The 18,740-nt window shown below is 32.9% G+C and overlaps 1 protein-coding gene and 1 pseudogene across 1 annotated transcript; both read left to right on the forward strand.

Moving 5' to 3' along the window:
- Window positions 1-2,978: 2,978 nt before the first annotated feature.
- On the forward strand, window positions 2,979-4,392 carry LOC110664032 (protein NRT1/ PTR FAMILY 2.11-like; annotated as a pseudogene).
- Window positions 4,393-10,491: 6,099 nt separating this feature from the next.
- Window positions 10,492-15,383, forward strand: LOC110664007 (LRR receptor-like serine/threonine-protein kinase FEI 2). The gene is made up of 13 exons (XM_021823526.2): window positions 10,492-10,831; window positions 11,080-11,215; window positions 11,307-11,378; window positions 11,487-11,558; window positions 11,667-11,738; window positions 11,918-11,989; window positions 12,100-12,171; window positions 12,603-12,709; window positions 12,777-12,950; window positions 13,033-13,365; window positions 13,534-13,785; window positions 14,756-14,889; window positions 15,007-15,383. Exons 1-13 carry the CDS (start codon window positions 10,744-10,746, stop codon window positions 15,229-15,231), a joined length of 1,809 nt encoding a protein of 602 aa, XP_021679218.2. The 5' UTR covers window positions 10,492-10,743; the 3' UTR covers window positions 15,232-15,383.
- Window positions 15,384-18,740: the final 3,357 nt, after the last annotated feature.

Consider the following 18,740-nt stretch of genomic DNA (forward strand, 5'->3'; position numbering starts at 1 on the left):
GGGTTCCCATATATTTGAGCTAGCTAGCCTTGTGATGTGACTTCTCCTTAGCCTCTAGCTATTGAGATGATATTTGTTTCGAATGACATGATATAACTGTATGTTTTTGTGAAATTTGTTTTGAGACTTTTGAAAGGAAATTGTTTGGATTAAAATTTTATAAGTCATGTTTTGAATGTATTGCTCATGTTCAATTTAAATTTTGAATAAATATGATTTAAATTCTGCATAAAGATTATTTTAGTATGTTGTGCACCATGAGTCCTAGTAACCAGCGATGGCTGTTATTGCTGCCGCAGATATAGAGACTAGAGGAGCTGCTGAGGATTGAGGAGCTACCTGCCTTGAAGTTTATCGAGTATATTTTATACCCTGATTGTAAAAATTATTTTAATGTATGTAAATGTATGGACATGTAAAACTAGTCATGAGCAGTTGTATAAAGCTTGTAATAAATTTTGGTTTGGATTTTTCGTAATGTAAATTTTTGTAATGATGTATATAATCTGTTTTATCTTTATTGAAATAAGAATTGAAATATTTTGTTTTAGTTAGAATGAAAGTGAATTATAGTATTTTGATGATATTGAATTTTGAAAATTGAGAAATGATGTTGAATTTGGTTGGGATGGATGTTGAATTGATGAAGTTGATGAGATAAATCATTTGAAGTGCTTTTTTACAGGTATTTAAAGAATTGTTTTCTCAAAATACAGACGACACTCTGCAAAAATTTTTATAGAATTTGAGGAAAAATAAAATGGGATACAAATTTTAACTAGTTTTCAAACTCTAATTAAATGTTTTTAATACCTAGTAGAAAATGCTCACCACTTATGAAAGTAAGAAAATTATTTTAAAATCCCATGTAGGGTACTTAATGAGTTATCTGTAGGTAAAGTACGGTAGTTCATTAGGTATTCTACGGGATCATGTTATGCCTTACAGAGGGGTAAGGTATGACACGTGGCGTGCGTGTGGTATGGTATTGGATATGGACAGGACGAGCAGACATGGCTTGAGAGACACTCGCTGGGACTTAGTCCTTCTGGGTAGACACAGCTTGAGAGACATTCGCTGGGACCCTGCATTTGGTTTATTAAGCGAAAGTCCAGCTTGAGAAATACTTGCTGGCAGAGGTTGGATTAAGAGAGCTGTATAGGGGATCAGCTCCCATATATGTATTGCTTAACAGTGTTGGGTGTGTGAGTACTCCAAATTGCCCTTTTGCTGTTATGATATGAAAATTATGACGATGTTGCATTTCACTCCACAGGGTGCATTAGCTTTGGATAGTTATAGAGATTATGATTAAAATTAGTATTTTACTCTCTGAGTTGAATGCTCACTTTTGTTCATCTATTTTTCCAGGCTATAGGAGGATTATTTATTGTGGCTAACCTGCTCTTCTTCTTCGCAGGTCCATTAATAATATTTAATATATTTTGTACAATTGAGTTAAATTTTAGACTCCGCATGTATTAGAAGCACTTATTTTTATTTTGGGCCTATATTATAAAAGTTATATTGGACCTGTAAAATTATTAACTGTATGCATGATAGGATTGGACGAGGGAGCTGAGCTCCTATTTGAGTTATGATATTTTGATTATGTGGAGGGTGAGCTGAGCTTCCCAAGTTATTATATATTGTGTTTATAGGTCGGACGAGTCAAAAACTCCCCGTTGAATGGTCCATTTTATAATCGGACTCTATCGAATTCTTCAAATTAAGCCTAAATGGGCCTTAGAGTTGGGTTGAGGAATAGTTAGGCTTACTATAGGCCTTGGGGGCTTTAAGCTAGCTCAGGTCCTAATACCGGTCCGGCCCATAGGTTAGATCGTGACATTAAATTTCTCCTAAACTCATCTCATCATTAACCACTAACTACCAGGCCAATGAACCATCTATTCTCCTACTAAATAATGGAACACTAGTAGGTTTGCCTATTCATCATGATTGATTATATTGCAAGACTAATATCTCTCCAAATGTATGTAAATGAAAATTGCTCTATTTTATTTATTTAAAAAAAAACTTTTCAAATGTCATATTTTATTTTTGTTATTGTTATTCGATGTTTAGACATAAGATTTTTTAGAATAATTTACTTTTAGTAAAAAAAAAAAAAAGTTTTCAACAAAAAAGGAATTATTCGAAAGGACAGCAGGAGAGATTCCATGTCCATTTCATCCGTTAGTCAACGACAATTTTCTTGTGAAATTCTATGTGTTTAAATTCATTGGGTGAATTATTTAAAAATCAGAAGGTGTATTTCATTTTATTTCGAAAACCAAAATTTTATAATAATACAATTTAATTGATTTTATTTGTTTAGAAATCTATTAAAAAAGAAATAATTTAAAAAAATAAAAATTATATAAAAATAATATGATTATAAGAATTGAATGAATTCTTTTTTTAAATAATTTTTTTCAAATAAAGCCTTTATTTTTTATTTATTTTATTTTTTATCATTTCACTTTAACCTCTTGATATTTGAAGGCTAAGTATGTGGCTGCTTTCGATCCAGACAAAAAGATATTTCCTTTTCTTGGACTAATTCAGAACCACATGTAAAACACAAGACATGCCAAGTTTGCTTTCCTATTTGCTTACGTCATGGCTTTCGCCTTTCGGATGATACTTTAAATTCATAGTCTCGTCAGGCCAAAACTGATAACACCTAAATATTTTCTTGTTATGCTTGCTACCATTCAATTTGTAAATAATCTTTATATTTCAACAATTTAATTTTCTTTTAATCTCAAACTTCATGAAATCATCTCTAGAATTTTAGGAATTTGTTAAACAAATGACTAAGGTAAGGTTGCACACATCATCCTCACAAGCAAGGATGCTTTCTGCACTGAGTCAAATTTGCTGCTGAGCAATTTATGTGGCATTGTTGGAACGAAAACATAAACTGAAGTGGCATTATAGCTCACGGCAAAGAAAACCATGATCTTACATAATTAAATATTTTTGTTTCAAGCAAGAGACTTGTCAGATTGCAAATTTTCACCTCCTTTGAGACTTTTGAGAAGCTGGGGACTACAGGCACCTTATCTAACTTCTTGGTCTACCTTACCACTGTCTTCAACATGAAAAACTTCACAACTGCAACTCTCATTAACATTTTCACTGGTAACACCAACTTTGCAACCTTGCTAGGAGCATTCCTTTGCGACACCTTTTTCGGCCGCTACAAGACATTGGCATTTGCTTGTATAGCATCTTTTATGGTACATATATACTATAATTAATAGCCATGGAAATCATGCCTAAATTCTGAATCTGTTCTATGTCCTTGCAACTACAATAACATTAATTTCAATTCTCAAATTGTTTTTGAAGGGGATGCTGGTATTAACACTGACAGCCGCAATCACCAACCTTCATCCTTCCCATTGTGGAACAGAAAATATTGGCCATGGCAGGTGCCCTGGACCAACACCGTGGCAAATGGCTTTCCTGCTAAGTGGGCTAGGACTACTAGTAATTGGAGCAGGAGGCATTAGACCTTGTAAATTGGCCTGTGGAGCTGACCAATTCAATCCTGAAACTGAATCAGGAAAGAAAGCGATCACTAGCTTCTTCAATTGGTACCATTTCACCTTCACTTTTGCCATGATGATATCCTTGACAGTGGTAGTATACGTTCAATCTGACATAAGCTGTGCTTGGGGGCTTGCAATTCCGGCATTTATGATGTTCTTGGCATGCGTAGTGTTTTTCAAGGGTTCAAGGATTTATGTGAAAGTGAAGCAGATGGTAATCCCTTGACAAGTGCAATCCAGGTCATAGTGGTTGCAATTAAGAAGAGAAAACTCCATTTGCCAGAGCAACCATGGTTATCCATTTTTAACCATATTCCAGCTACTTCTATCAATTCCAAGCTTCCCTACACTGACCAATTCAGGTAACAAATTATAACTTTCCACCTGCTATCTAACTGCAAATGTTTTTTTTTTTTGGTTTTGACGTTAAAATTTTAATTAAAAGCCAAGCAATAAATTTATTCTAATGTGAATAATGGATAGTATGAACACTGAAACATGGAAGTTCTCAGATTTCTCGACAAAGCAGCAATAATAACCCCTGAAGACAAAATTGACTCAAATGGATCAGCAGCGGTTCCTTGGAGACTTTGCAGCATGCAGCAGGTGGAGGAAGTAAAATGTTTAGTGAGAGTGATTCCCTTATGGGCCTCAGCTCTCTTATACTATGTTCCCGAGGTGGTTGTATTAAAATCAAGGAAATAGAGTAGAAGAAATATATGTTTTATACTTTCCTTTCCCCTTACCTATAACAAGGGCATGGCCTTCATTCCTTTGTAATTGATATTAGGCTCGTCAACAGCCTGCTCCACCTCCATCTTCTCCGCAATGAGTTCCCCTTTCTTTCTGGAATCTGGACTATGATAATTGCTAAAATTATTAAAGAGAATTTATCCAAATTCAAAGTAACCCTTTCCTTCGTCTAAATAATTGAGATCGCCTACAAAGCTTTGGCTCCAATGGGTGCATGTGGGTCCCTCTACAAGTCTAAATAGTTATGGGTGCAAAAATACAAGGTTTGGACCGTGAGTGTGAAATAATTTATTTAGCGGATGGTTAAGCAATTGAAGGCCAGTATTAAATAATAGTATTCTATTGTATATAATAAGATATTTATTTTTAAAGTTATAGAGAGATAAAATTCATCACACGATAAAAAAGATTTTTTTTTTAATTATAAAAGAGTGATGCTCATATTTTTGTAATGAGAATTTAGTATATTTAATAATTTTTCATAATTAAAAATATATTTTTTATTAAATAGATTCAAAATAGTAGGTAATTCTTTTATAAAAAAAATTGTGATTATAAAAAAATTATTTGAAATTATTTTTTTAAAAAAATTATTTTAGATGTTATTACAAATAAAAATATATTATTTTAAAATTTTATTATTAAAATATATAAAATTTAAATTAAAATTTAAAGATTTTTAATAAACATTTTTAGAGATAATATTTTTCTTAATAACATTTTATAAAATACAAGCTCTTTCCATTTGGCAGTACTCATACATATTTACTATTCTAGTTGCCAGTATTGACCCGGAATACCTAGTTGTCCATGACATAATGACATTTTGTTTTCTTCTGCTTTCAAAATAACGACATTAAAGTGCACTGCAAGTGCCGAGCAATTGGGGTGGTGGGATATTTATAAAAATTATTTTATTTAAATTTAAAATTAATTAATATTATTAAAATTTATATTTATTTTAAATATATATTAAATTTACCTTTAACTATTTAAATTTAATTATTATTATAAAAAAAATTTAAATTCATGTAATTTTATATATTTTAATTAATATTTTATATAAAAATTATTTTAATTAATAATTTATATTTTAAAATTTTAATAATTTTATAAAATATTTAAATTTTATTTTATATAAAATAAAAAATATAAATATTTATAAATATTATTATAAAAATATATATTACATATTTAATTAAATATTTATATAAATAAATTTAAATAATAAATACCTAAAACATAAAATCTATATCCATTCTAAACTTAATTATATAAAACTTAATCAGACCCTTATCATCCCTACAAGGAGTCATGCTGTCGTTGATGAGATCCTTAGATAGCGTCACCAATTTTTAGTATCGGAGGATGCCAATTACGTGAAGAATTCTATTCTAACATGTTCATTCATAAAGAAACAAATTTGTCAAACTTTAATTATTTATTGACAAACTTCTTCATAATTCAGTATTTTTTTTCTTTTTTTTTTTTTTAAATTGCGTGATTGGTTTGCTTTTAAATTTATGAGGATATTATTGTCTTACATTTGATTTAAAATAAAGATTTTGTGTTAAATATAAAATTTAAATAAATTTTCTTCTTTTAAAATAATTTTTAAGGTAAAATTAAATTCGATCACTTTCTTTACCTGTATAATAAATATTTGCATCCCAATTTTGCAGGGACTGCAACAAAATAATTCTTTGAGAAAAAAAAAATTCCATAAGGGTTTTTTTTTTCCTTCAGGCTACTGTATGCTTTTGAGTTTTTTGAGACAATTTCTCATCTTCAATCACAACTTAGTGAATTGTTGCAGTCAATAGGAAAAATCTATCATAAAATTTTTTAAAATAAGGTTTTTTTTATTATTTTTAAATTTTTATAATTTTATCATTTAAAAAAAATAGGATTTTAGAGAGCATTTGAAAAGAAAATATTATCAACCCACTAATTTTTATTTGAGTTAAAAAATAAAAATTAAAAAAAAATTTAAAACTTTTACTTTTAAAAATTATAGATTTTCTCAAACACAAATCAATATTTTTATAACTTCATAAAACCTCTCATGACTCATCAGTGTTAGAAACTTAAAATCAATTTAGAAATCACTTTAAACAATTGTGAAATATATAAAAAAAATAAATTTTAAATTAAAAACTTACAAAAAATACTAAATCATAGTATGAAAACCTTAAGCATTATACCTTTTTGAATATTTAATTTAAAATCATTTAGAATGTAGAAAGAAAATTCATATAATTGACCTCGATAAATTTTTGTGATAAAATGTTATTTGAGTTAGAGATATTTTGCAACATGTGATGTGATATATAGTTCATGTCCTTTCGTGCCAAATTTTCACTTGTTCTCATTAATATGGGCATGTGCAGAAATTTCTTCGATAGGGCACCTTGATACTGGTCAATCCCGGCATCTACCCCATTTTTCTCTCCCTATTTGGATCATTTTTCACACGCCAAATGCTTTATGAATTCAGACCCAAAAAAAAAAAAACTGTTTTATGAATCAGAAATTTAGGCACAGAACCGTCACTTTGCACAATTTGATTTTCTGTACAAAGTGGAGAGATGAAAAAGTACATATTAGTAAAAAAATGAATAAATAAGTAAATAATTTGATCCAATTGTATAAGCTTAATTTCTATCTTCCAGCATCAGGCTCAGCAAGTTGCTAAAGAACATCAACATCACTTTCTGTTATACCTGAAAACTCAAGTGTATCAAAGAATTCCTGGAAGTCTCAGTTGGATTCTCGAAGTGTTCTTCTTCCTTGTGAGTGCCTGGCAATCAGCCATGAACTTCCAACCCCTTTTTTTCTTCATCCCCTTTTTCATTTCTAGGTAGATTTCTTGGAGCTTTTTGGCAACCCATGGAGAAAAAAATTATCTCAAATAATGGAGTTTGAGAAAATATTTCTCAAATCATGGTAAAAGGCATCTGGGTAGGGTATTTTATGCATAGGTGGATAGTCTTATTGTTGGCTTGCTGGTGACAGTAAAATTATTGGTATAAGCAACAAGATAGAAACGAATTGTGACTTTATATGTTTTTCAGGAATGTTGGACACTCGTAGTGTTGAAAAGTTAACATACTCCCACATACAGTATGCCGAGAGCTTGAATAATTTTATACTCCACATATTATTGTTCTAAGGCAAATTATAATTAATTGTTGTGATAAATTATAGAATACACTCCATGCATTAAAAAATAATACACTCTACACTCATAAAATAGTTATATTTTAGTAAGAAGATAGTTATATTATGATAATTTGCCATTGTTCCATGTGATATCTTAATTTTTGTACAAAAGTTGAAAGTTTTAGACTTTTTTTTGTACGGATGGTTTCCACTTTGCCGGATGGTTTAGTTGTAGCGTAGATGAATTAATTAATGGATTAGCAATTATTAGAAGATTACCGTTAATTTAGCAATTAAGTGATCCGGCAGCACACATGGCTGATGAGGAATTGATTTGCATGCATGAAAACATTGCTTGGTTTTATCCGACAGGGCCCTGGGGTGTGGACTTGATTTGAATTTCTTTCATCATCTGGCTGTTGAGCTTTAATGCTCTCTTTTTTTTTTTTTTTTTGGGTCTTAGGAGCTTTAATACATTGAGATCCAGTTTGTTATGTCAAAATGGTATAAGCCATGTTGATTTTTCATTGGGCTCTTCTTATATGCCCCTCTGAGCTCCCAAACAAGCTAACCAATTTTGGGTCTTAGGATCTTTGTAGCCATTGGACCTAATGGTTATGATATCATTTTAGGTTTTATCGGACTGGGCCATCGGAGTATGGACTTGATCTGAATTTCTTCCATCATCTAGCTGCTGGGCTTCAATACATTGGACTCCAGCTTGCTTTAGCAACATAGCCTAGGCCATTTTGTGGGTCTCATCGTAAACGGCGCTTTTTTCTGTCTTTCTTTATCAACGATGCAGAACTTTCTTCATTTTCCAAGAAACCCACACATTTTGCAGATGGTTTAATAGTTATAAGATTTTAGTTAAGCCCTTAATCCAAATTTAATTTACTTTTTGCTAACACTACTTCTTTTGATATCTGGCAGTGTAGGAAGAAGCTTGAAGCGATTTTCAGATTGGAGCTAGAGAAAGAGGAAAATAATGGAGGGCTGATGCAGATGAAAAATGATGAGGGTAATCAATTGAGTTAGGTGCTAGATAACATTATCACCCTTGTCATTGGTGGGTATGAATCTACTTCGCTTGCATCAATGTGGGCTATCTATTTTCTGACCAATTATCCTGACTTCCTAAGAAATTAGATACCCATTTTCAAAGATTATAGAAAGTGGGATATGCAATGAGAATTCATATTTTATTTCTTCACAGCCTCATTTAAGTATCCTTTACTGAGAAATGAAGGAGAACTTGGCAATATGCAAGAATGGGGAAATTGTTACAATTGAAGACGTTTCTGAACTCAAGTGCACAAACAAGGTCTCCATTATGCCTCAAATATTAATTAGCGGATTTTATACATAGTTAGCTGTTGGTGAGCGGTTAATTACTGAAGAAAAAGAAAGTCGGGGCAGGTCCTCAACTGGACCATCTTTGCATTTGTTGGTGGTGGAAGAAACGATGAAAATAGCCAACATTTCAGCATTTAGTTTTAGATTTGGCAACCTAAGAGTATTTAAAATGCTTAATTTGCTCTACCTGCAACCATTTTTAATAAGGTTAAAATGGCATTAATTAATCAATTAGTTGACAAGATTATGTAGTTAATATAATCCCAAAGATCTGAAATTTAATTATCTGGCTTAGATACTTGCACACAAATACTGAAAACCTTGACGATCCCTTGTGTTTTAATCCAGATAGGTGGAAGAAGGTACCAGCAAGGCCAGGTACTTAACAGATTTTCGGTGGGAGGCCTAGAATCTGTGCTGGAAACATGCTTGCTCGGATACAACTTGCACTCCTTCTACATCACCTTTCGGTTGGATGCAAGAATGCAAAGAAAAACCGATCTTTTTCAGTACCAGCTTCTCATTTAAATGCAATCAACCAGAGCCTTTTTTTATTGAAATTAATTTGTCAAAATTTTCAGGTACTTATTCCTGGTGCGAAGATGATTTTATCTGCCTCATCTTGCACCAGCTGATGGAGTTGAGGTCGCATTCAGCAGAATTTAAGGGATATATGTGACCTCTATGTTGTTAATAAAATAATAAAAATAATGACTAATTAACTAATTCATTTAAGTTGTAACTGTGGTTTTCACTCACTTCTCAGGAGTTTTTGAGCCAATGAACCAGCATTACTTATCCTCTGGAGTCGTGTGATATAAAATCTGCCACTGTAACAATATTAAAATTAATTAATTAATTTTACTTCGTAATCGGTTAATTGACAGTACATGTGATGATAAGTTTGAGGGGCACATAAGGTGCTCCACAGCCACAACGTAACAACCAGTTTGCTTGAATTGCAAGCTTGAATTGAATAAAGCCTGCCATCATGTTCATGTTTGAACTCTATCGAGTAATCATTGTGAGTTTTTGTTCAGACATTAATCTTCCATTATTTGACTCAACTTAATTAAGATTGCTAATTTCAAGCAATATAATTATTGGAATTAACCATCCTGTACTTAGGGTCATAAACAACTTCAAATATTTGGGGCCAGGGCCCTGCATGATTCATCATAATTGTAATTGAAAATTAATGTAACAACTATCATCATTAGCGTCTCCGTATTTTTCTCTAATCCCGTTTTGGCTACAGTGGAATTTCTTCACTGTGGAGTCCTCCTAGATCTTTCAGACACATAAATAAAACGACATACGTCGTTTGATTGGTGCCTTGAAATCCTCAAGTAGTCAGACAAGTTTCAATGCAATTTCAGACTTTGTCAGGTGAAGGCAAACACAAAACCGCCTTTGAGTACACAATTTTGCTATTCTCTACATGTAATTGACACGTATTCACATCTGCAATTTTCTTTCAAATCTTGCCATCCCGACCACTGAATTGCATAGTTCACCTACATGCGAGAGTATGCTTTGAATACTCTGTTTGAATGCTATTGGACAACGGCTATTTCCTTCGGCACAACTTTCCACACCACTTTCAAAAAAAGTGTCTTTCCCTCTGCTGATAAAATATAGGGAAAAAGTTTCCCTCTCTCTCTCTCTCTCTCTTTGATGCACTGCTGAACTTGAAATTATTATATACTATTATTAGTTTTGTCGTGGTAATTCACACCATCATCACCTCCTTCCGCAACAACTCTGCCCACCGTTATTTGATACAGTCTATTTCATCTTCTTTCTATCCTTCTCGCAGTTTCTCTATTAGCTTGGTTTGCTACCATTCAGTGTGCAGTGGCTTGCTGCACAAAGAAATTACTCTACCCAAAAAACCCGTTTTGAAGGAGAGATGAAAATGAATTTCTTCGTTTTGTGCTTTTCTTTAATTTATGTTGCCACCCTTTTCAGTACTTGCTGTCTTGCTCTCACTGATGATGGTAAGATCCTAATTTCGTTTTCGTCTCCTTTGGAGCTCTTTGTTTGTTTTTTTCAAATAAAAAAAATTCCTTTTTTCAATAAACTCGTTTGTCTGCCGAGAAAACGGAGGAAAAAGAAACGTGAAAAAGAAAAGACGCTTTTTTATGAGGATTGAGTGCCATTATTTTGAAAATTTGCCATCATGGCAACCAAATGGAGGTTAAAGCTTAGATCTTTTTGCTTTGCTTATTTAATTTTATTCTTGCAGGTCTGGCATTGTTGGAAATCAAGAGCACATTGAATGATAGTAGAAACATACTAGGTAACTGGCAATCTACTGATGAATCTCCTTGCAAATGGACTGGTATTTCTTGCCATCCCCATGATCAAAGAGTCAGTTCAATGTATGTTATATCCTTACATCCCATTTCTCATATCGCCTATTTTACATCTACATTGCCTATTTGAATTTCTATTCCATTTTACTTTCTTCAGAAACCTGCCTTACATGCAGTTGGGAGGGATTATTTCTCCTAGCATTGGTAAACTCGGTAGACTACAAAGGCTGTGAGTTCAATGCCCCATATATTCTTTTCTACATCAAAATTGACCCGGAAATGGGCTAAAGCGTAGCCTCTTACTAAATTTCCTCTCTTTATTTTCTTTGTGAAATAGGGCACTTCACCAAAACAGTTTACATGGGATTATTCCCAACGAAATCACCAATTGTACGGAGCTCAGAGCAGTGTGAGGAAAAAATGGGAATTCCTCTCTTTCGTTTTCTTTTTTATGCATATTTGAGAAGTCCCAAAGGAATGTTTATATTTTTCCTCATCTGTAATGGACTATTTGTAGGTACTTGAGGTCTAATTATCTACAAGGAGGCATTCCGTCAGATATTGGAAACCTATCTCATCTCACTATACTGTAAGATCTCTGATTCTTTCTCCTGTGCTTCAATTCTCAATGCAGATATTTTTTCTACTGATAATTTAGGCAATATATTTCCGTACGGAAAATATATATGATTAAGTTCTCACTGAAGCTGTCATTTGTATCATTGTTCTTACTTCTGGATATTCTTGATTATCCACCACTGAATTTAGGGACTTGTCAAGCAACATGCTAAAAGGTGCTATACCTTCATCTATTGGCCGGCTTACTCGTTTGGGCCACCTGTAAGTTCATACAGAGTTGTTGCTATTTAAAATTGCAAAGTTTGTAGTTGGGAAGCCTTGCAAGGAAACCAGATGGTGTGCTAATTCTCTACTCTGGTATGTTGTCTCAGGAATTTGTCTACCAACTTTTTCTCTGGTGAAATCCCAGATTTTGGAGCTTTAAGCACTTTTGGGAACAGCTCGTAAGTGCACATAATGACAACTGTGATCAGCTTCGAGGCTATGCTTGTTGCAATATCTGGTTTCATGAATAATACATTGACAGGCTTATTGGTATCTTATACTTTGTAGCCTGATGATATTATATGTCGTGAATAGCCTGAACCATGCCCATTCTGAGTTACAACAGCTTTAGTGAATGCATTGAATAGCACTTACTTGGTTTAGTTGTTGTCTTGCCAACAGAAATAGCATGTTTATAGGCATAAGTGAAGTATGCATTGTTGGTATGTAACACTAAATGAACAGAGATAAATACATGATTAAAAATTTAGGACTTTCACGAATAGTATGCTGAAAATCTGATGTCAGCATCTCTGTATAGTTACATGAGGCAATAACATACATGAACATGAGTTTTCATTGCTGAGCCACCCACCTTTCTTTTTCATAGGTTTATTGGCAATTTAGATCTTTGTGGTAGACAAGTGCACAAGCCATGTCGAACCTCAATGGGATTTCCTGCAGTGCTTCCACATGCTGCAAGTGATGAATCAGCAGGCAAGTTTCTTACTACATTTTCTGGAACTATGAACTGCTCATAGACTAATTCTGGGGATTTTTACAGTTCCTACTACACGGTCCTCTCATTACATTAAAGGGGTGCTTATTGGTGTAATGGCCACAATGGCCCTTACACTAGCCGTGCTTCTTGCAGTCCTCTGGATTTGCTTGTTATCAAGGAAGGAAAGAGCTGCTAGGAAATACACAGAAGTCAAAAAGCAAGTTGATCAAGAAGCAAGTAAGCACAATATCTTTCCAAATTTTAACATTTTCTATTTTCACCTTTTCATCATCTTTACTAATTTTTTCATTTTCAAAAGGTACAAAGCTCATCACTTTCCATGGTGACCTGCCGTATCCTTCATGCGAGATTATAGAAAAGCTAGAGTCTCTTGATCAGGAGGATGTTGTAGGTTCAGGAGGATTTGGTACTGTATACCGAATGGTCATGAATGATTGTGGAACATTTGCTGTTAAAAGGATTGACCGGAGTCGTGAAGGATCTGATCAAGTATTTGAGAGGGAGTTAGAGATCTTGGGTAGCATCAAGCACATAAATTTAGTGAACCTGAGAGGTTATTGCAGGCTTCCAATGTCAAAGCTTCTCATCTATGATTATCTTGCCATGGGCAGTTTAGACGACATTTTGCATGGTATGCTTCATTATTTGGTATTCACTATAGTGGTTTACGTTTAAGATAATCTTTGCACTATGCCACTCACTTATCCATATAAATTGCAGCATATGTTGATCTAAGAAATTTAATGTTGATTTTTAATTACATTTTTTCCTCTGTTTTTGTGTTCATACTCCCTTTCAGAATGTGGCCGAGAACAACCATTAAATTGGAGTGCTCGCTTAAGAATTGCTTTAGGTTCTGCAAGGGGCCTTGCATACTTGCACCATGACTGCAGCCCCAAGATAGTCCATCGTGACATAAAATCCAGCAATATTCTCCTTGATGAAAATTTGGAGCCGCATGTCTCTGACTTTGGTCTTGCCAAACTTTTGGTAGATGAGGATGCTCATGTCACGACTGTAGTTGCTGGCACTTTTGGTTATTTGGCACCAGGTGTGTTTTGTTCCTTTTTATTTATCTCCAAAGTGTTTCAGCTGGAATTTTTATGTATAACATTCTTAATCTTGTTTCATTCTATTTTTCATAAGTAATGTTATTGATCTGAGCTATAGTAATGGTTCACGTAATATTGCCTGACATTATTACACCTATGCAAGCTTTTCCTTCCATATGCCATAATCTGGCCAGCAGCCTTGAAGTGTCATTATTCTACCTGAAATCTGTTAGACTGTTTCCGAAATCCTTTTATGTGATTAGGAGACCAACTGAATAGAAAACTTGGGCTGCATGATATCTAATGTTTGCAATATAATGTAGTAACATCTGCGTTCTACTGAAACTTAGCCAACTTGTATATGTGGAAATATTAACTTGTACTTTGGGATGAGATCTATATGAACTTGTATTTGTGGAAATATTTGTAGGGGCCCCGTAACACCAAATAAATTGACCTATAGAAGGCACAGATATGAAAAGTTGAGTAAATTCAAGCTGTAGGAAAATGAGAGAGAAATAGACCAAACCGATGAGGTCGAAGTGGGAAAAATGATTTATATCAACATCAGAAGACGGGAGTGTGTACACAAAACAGATTTTATGTCATACTCTTAAGCTTCAACTCTGTCATTGTCCTAGATGTAAGGAGTGAGGAAGGGCCCAGTAACACCAAATAAAACATCGATTGACCTATGGAAGCACATACATGAAAAGTTTTGTAAATTCAAGCTGTGTAGGAGCACAAGAGATAAATAGACCAAAAAGATGAGGTTGAATTGGGAAAATTGATTTATATTGCAAAACATCAGAAGGGCAGGAGTTTGAACGTGCAACAGATTACGTGTCCTAACTTAGCCAACTCATGCTTCAACCTATGCTTTCATTAATTCTTGCTATTTTAAGAATATGTGTCCTACAAATTTCCCAAGCATACAATTTATTTCCTATTTGTTTGATTGCCAAACAGAGTATTTACAAAGTGGGAGAGCCACTGAGAAGTCGGATGTTTATAGCTTTGGAGTTCTGTTGCTAGAGATTGTAACTGGAAAAAGACCTACCGATCCAGCTTTTGTAAATAGAGGCTTAAATGTTGTTGGTTGGGTAAGCATTTCAAAGACATTTTCCCCATCTATGTAAATAGATCATGTGCTTAGAGGATTGACTGGCTTGTTATTTATTTTATAAAACACCATATAATGCTTGTTTCAACTTACGCAGATGAACACCCTATTAAAAGAGAATCGGATGGAAGATGTGGTAGATAAAAGGTGCACTGATGCAGATATGGAAACTGTGGAAGCAATTCTTGAGATAGCGGCAAGATGCACAGATGCGAATCCAGATTTTCGGCCAACAATGAACCAGGTATTGCAGTTGTTAGAGCAAGAAGTCATGTCTCCTTGCCCAAGCGATTTCTACGAGTCTCATTCAGATTATTCTTGAATGACTTCATGCATTCAGTGTGCAGCAGTTGCTGAATCCAGCTAGATGTATTTATTACATCCTCAACAAAGTTTTGTGATATGTTTGCCCCTATATTTGGGGCCTGTAAATCCTTCCCATGCAAATGTTGGATTTGCATTTTACCTGTTGAATGAACAATTCCACAAGCTTTCATAGCTGGCCATAATCTCCTTATTAACCTAGCTAGCATTAGCAAGAACCACAAGGAGAAAGACAATAATTTGACAGCTAATATTACAATAATTTAGCACACATGGTTTCAACTTTTAATTTTAGAGAGATTATTAGGGGCACATTTACACATGGATTATCTTTCATAATTATATGGAATTTGCTCAATATTACAAGGAGAGCTATTCTTTTGTGAGAAGAAACACTACACTATTTTATGTGTGCCGAAAATATTCTATAATATTCCTTAATTACTGTTTTTTTGGGAACTGTCCAAAGATATATGGGATTTACTGAATATTACAAAGGAGAGCTATTCTTTTGTGAGAAGGGAACACCACTCTACTTTTGTGTATGCTGAAAATATTCTATAATAGTCCTTAATGACTTTTTTTTGGGAACTGTCCAATTATCTATAATCAACTGGCATAGAGATAGGTAATTTCAGCATTAATTTTGGCCGTGATTTATGATTCGTTGCCTCTAATTATTGCCCTGGTATGATATCTCTTAGATAACGACAGTACACCAATAATGGTGGCTTTTTCCCATCTTTTTTTCCATCCTTAAAATTTCACAGTAATATATTTATTAATGTATATAAAAGATCAAAATTCGCTCTTTCCAAAACTATGATACCATAATTAAGTTGTTGTGAATGAGCTTAGTTGGGCCATGGCGTTCCGTGTTGCGTGTGGCAGTGGCTTGGCATTTGGTGATCTGTAGTGGTGGTAGTTTTGTTTCAAAGCTGGGAAGATGTTCAATTACAGCGGCTGTACTATAGGCAGCATATGAAACTGGCTTGGACGTTGGCTATGAGGCAGATTGTATTGGAATGTGGGTAGGGTACCAGCAAAACTCACCTACCCCAATTCGAATCCGATTAATATTATCAAAATCTGAATCCATCTTAAACCTGATTATTATTATCCGAAAAAAATTTGAATTTATATATTTTAATTAAAATTTTATAAAAAAAATTATTTTGATTAATAAAAATATTTTAAAATTTTAATTATTTCATAAAATATTAAAATTTCATTTTATATAAAATAAAATGTATAAAAATTTATAAATATTATGACAAAAAATAATATATTTTATTATTTATTTATATAAATAGGTTCGAATAACGGATACTCAATATATAAAACTCAAATCTAATTCAAATCCGTCATGAATATTATTTTTCAAACTCGAACTCATCTTAAATTCGATTATATAATACTCAAACTTGTCTTATCCATACAGAAGTTAACTTGGATGCTTGATCGTGAGAATTTTGAGTTCATTGCCAACCATAATTTGGTTGTCAATGGTAATTTTAAGCTCTTGAGGGCCCATCACCAAATTTCTAAGTGGGCATGCAGGCTAGCCTTTTTTTAATGGGCTAAATGTTTTAGGCTCGATCTAATATGCTTAAGCATTAAATCCAATATCATATTTTTTTATTTCATAAGGTTGGGCTCGGACTGATCCATGACCACTTGAGTGTTTTTTTTTTATTAAAATTTAAATTTAAAATCTTATAATTTTAAAAATAATTACAGCATCATTAAATTAATATTCATTATTGGATATAAATTTTCTTTAATGCATTAAAATTATGAATTTATTAATATATTATTTTGCATCTACTTAAATTTAGAGTCTCTTCTAATATCATCAAAATTTTATGCAACAAATTCCAAGCCATATGATAAACGATTCTAACAATATTTACTCACTTATTGGCTTCTAATTATTAAAAAAAATCATAAATGAAATTTTAGTTAATGCTTGTGTAGCTCTAAACATGATTTGCAATATTGATATCATGCTCCCCGTTTGGAAACTAAAATTTTAAAAAATTTTAATTTAATTATTTTTTTAATTTTAAAAATTATTTATAAAAAATATAAATTAATTTTAATTAAATGATAATTCAATTTAATTTTTCTTCTTGTAAATGATTTATTTTAAAAGAAATCATTAAACGTGAACATAAGGTGTGGCAAAATTCATTCTATTTTAAATGATATGAATATATTATATTATTTTAATAATTTATATTAAAAAAACAATTACTTTTAAATTTATTTTTTTTAGAATATTTATGATTAGAATTTTCATGGAGGTTTTGATTTTGGCAGTCGAAATGAGGAGCGAAAAAGCATCCTGAATTTTGCTATGACATACGACCTAATACTAGCAAATACCTACTTTATAAAAAGAGAGTCACATTTAGTGACTTTCAAAAGTGGGCAATATAGAAGCCAAATCAACTTCCTCTTAACCAGGAAGACAAATAGAACTCTATGCAAGGATTGCAAGGTCATTCCAAGAGAGACTTTAACAAGTCAACATCGGTTAGTGGTCTTGGATGTCAAGTTTAGGAACAATTAAAGTAAGATTAGAAGAAATAGTGTAACTCGAACAAAGTGGTTGGAGTTCAAAGGAGTAAAGCAAGTGAAGTTAAAAAATGAGCTTCTCGAGTCCGAAGTATGGAAGCTAGATATGGAGGCCAATGATATGTGGATACAGATGACATCAAAGATTAGAGAAGTAGCTAGAAAAGTACTTGGAGAGTCTAAAGGACATGGACCACCCTCAAAAGAGAGATGGTATAAGAAATTACCTAAATGTGATAATAATGATGTAACACCCCTAAGTTCGGTAGTGCGTTCTACTGCTCCGGTGACCAGTGCTGTCCGGACAGCTAGGATGCCTAGAACCACACTTTAATTTGAGTGAGGAGACATAAAATAATGAAATACAAAAAAAGAAAATGTTAGTAGTATGCCCTAGAGCATATCATTTAGTATGTATCTTGTACATATTTTTAATAATAAAAGGCATTTCCACTTTTCCGTTTACATAATATATTTATGTGTAATAGAAAAGGTCCATTGATATTTTGTTAGAAATATTATTCTTAAGTTGTTAAGAATATGAGTGACAATATTTCTAGCACAAAGTATCATAAATAGGTTCACAATCGAGGATACTTCATAATAAGGACATGACTTATCCAGAAAGATTGTATTCATGTTTGTTCCCAAGTTATTTATATGAGATATAAATAAGATGGAATGGTGAGTCTCATGCCATATAACAAACTTGATAGGCACTTATAAATGATAAGTAGGCCGAACCAGTGACACTTATGACAAGCACATGGAGTTTACTCTTGTCAATGTTTTGTCATAAATCATATTAGTGCATATAATCTTTAGACTGAGATAGCACGATTATCTTGTATATAGGTAGTTTGAGTTTGATCTGCTTTCATACTTGTACTATGTATGGGTATATGGGCATGTGTTGGCTTACGCTAG

This window comes from Hevea brasiliensis, chromosome 17 (assembly GCF_030052815.1).
Source record: "Hevea brasiliensis isolate MT/VB/25A 57/8 chromosome 17, ASM3005281v1, whole genome shotgun sequence".
NCBI classification, from domain to species: Eukaryota; Viridiplantae; Streptophyta; class Magnoliopsida; order Malpighiales; family Euphorbiaceae; genus Hevea; species Hevea brasiliensis.

Bases quoted from the DNA above. Each gene is read 5' to 3' on its own strand.
- LOC110664007 (XM_021823526.2), top strand. From the start codon at position 10,744: ATGAAAATGAATTTCTTCGTTTTGTGCTTTTCTTTAATTTATGTTGCC. The intron at 11,739-11,917 runs GTAAGATCTCTG...CACTGAATTTAG, and splicing joins CTATCTCATCTCACTATACT to GGACTTGTCAAGCAACATGC. The intron at 12,710-12,776 runs GCAAGTTTCTTA...GGATTTTTACAG, and splicing joins TGCAAGTGATGAATCAGCAG to TTCCTACTACACGGTCCTCT.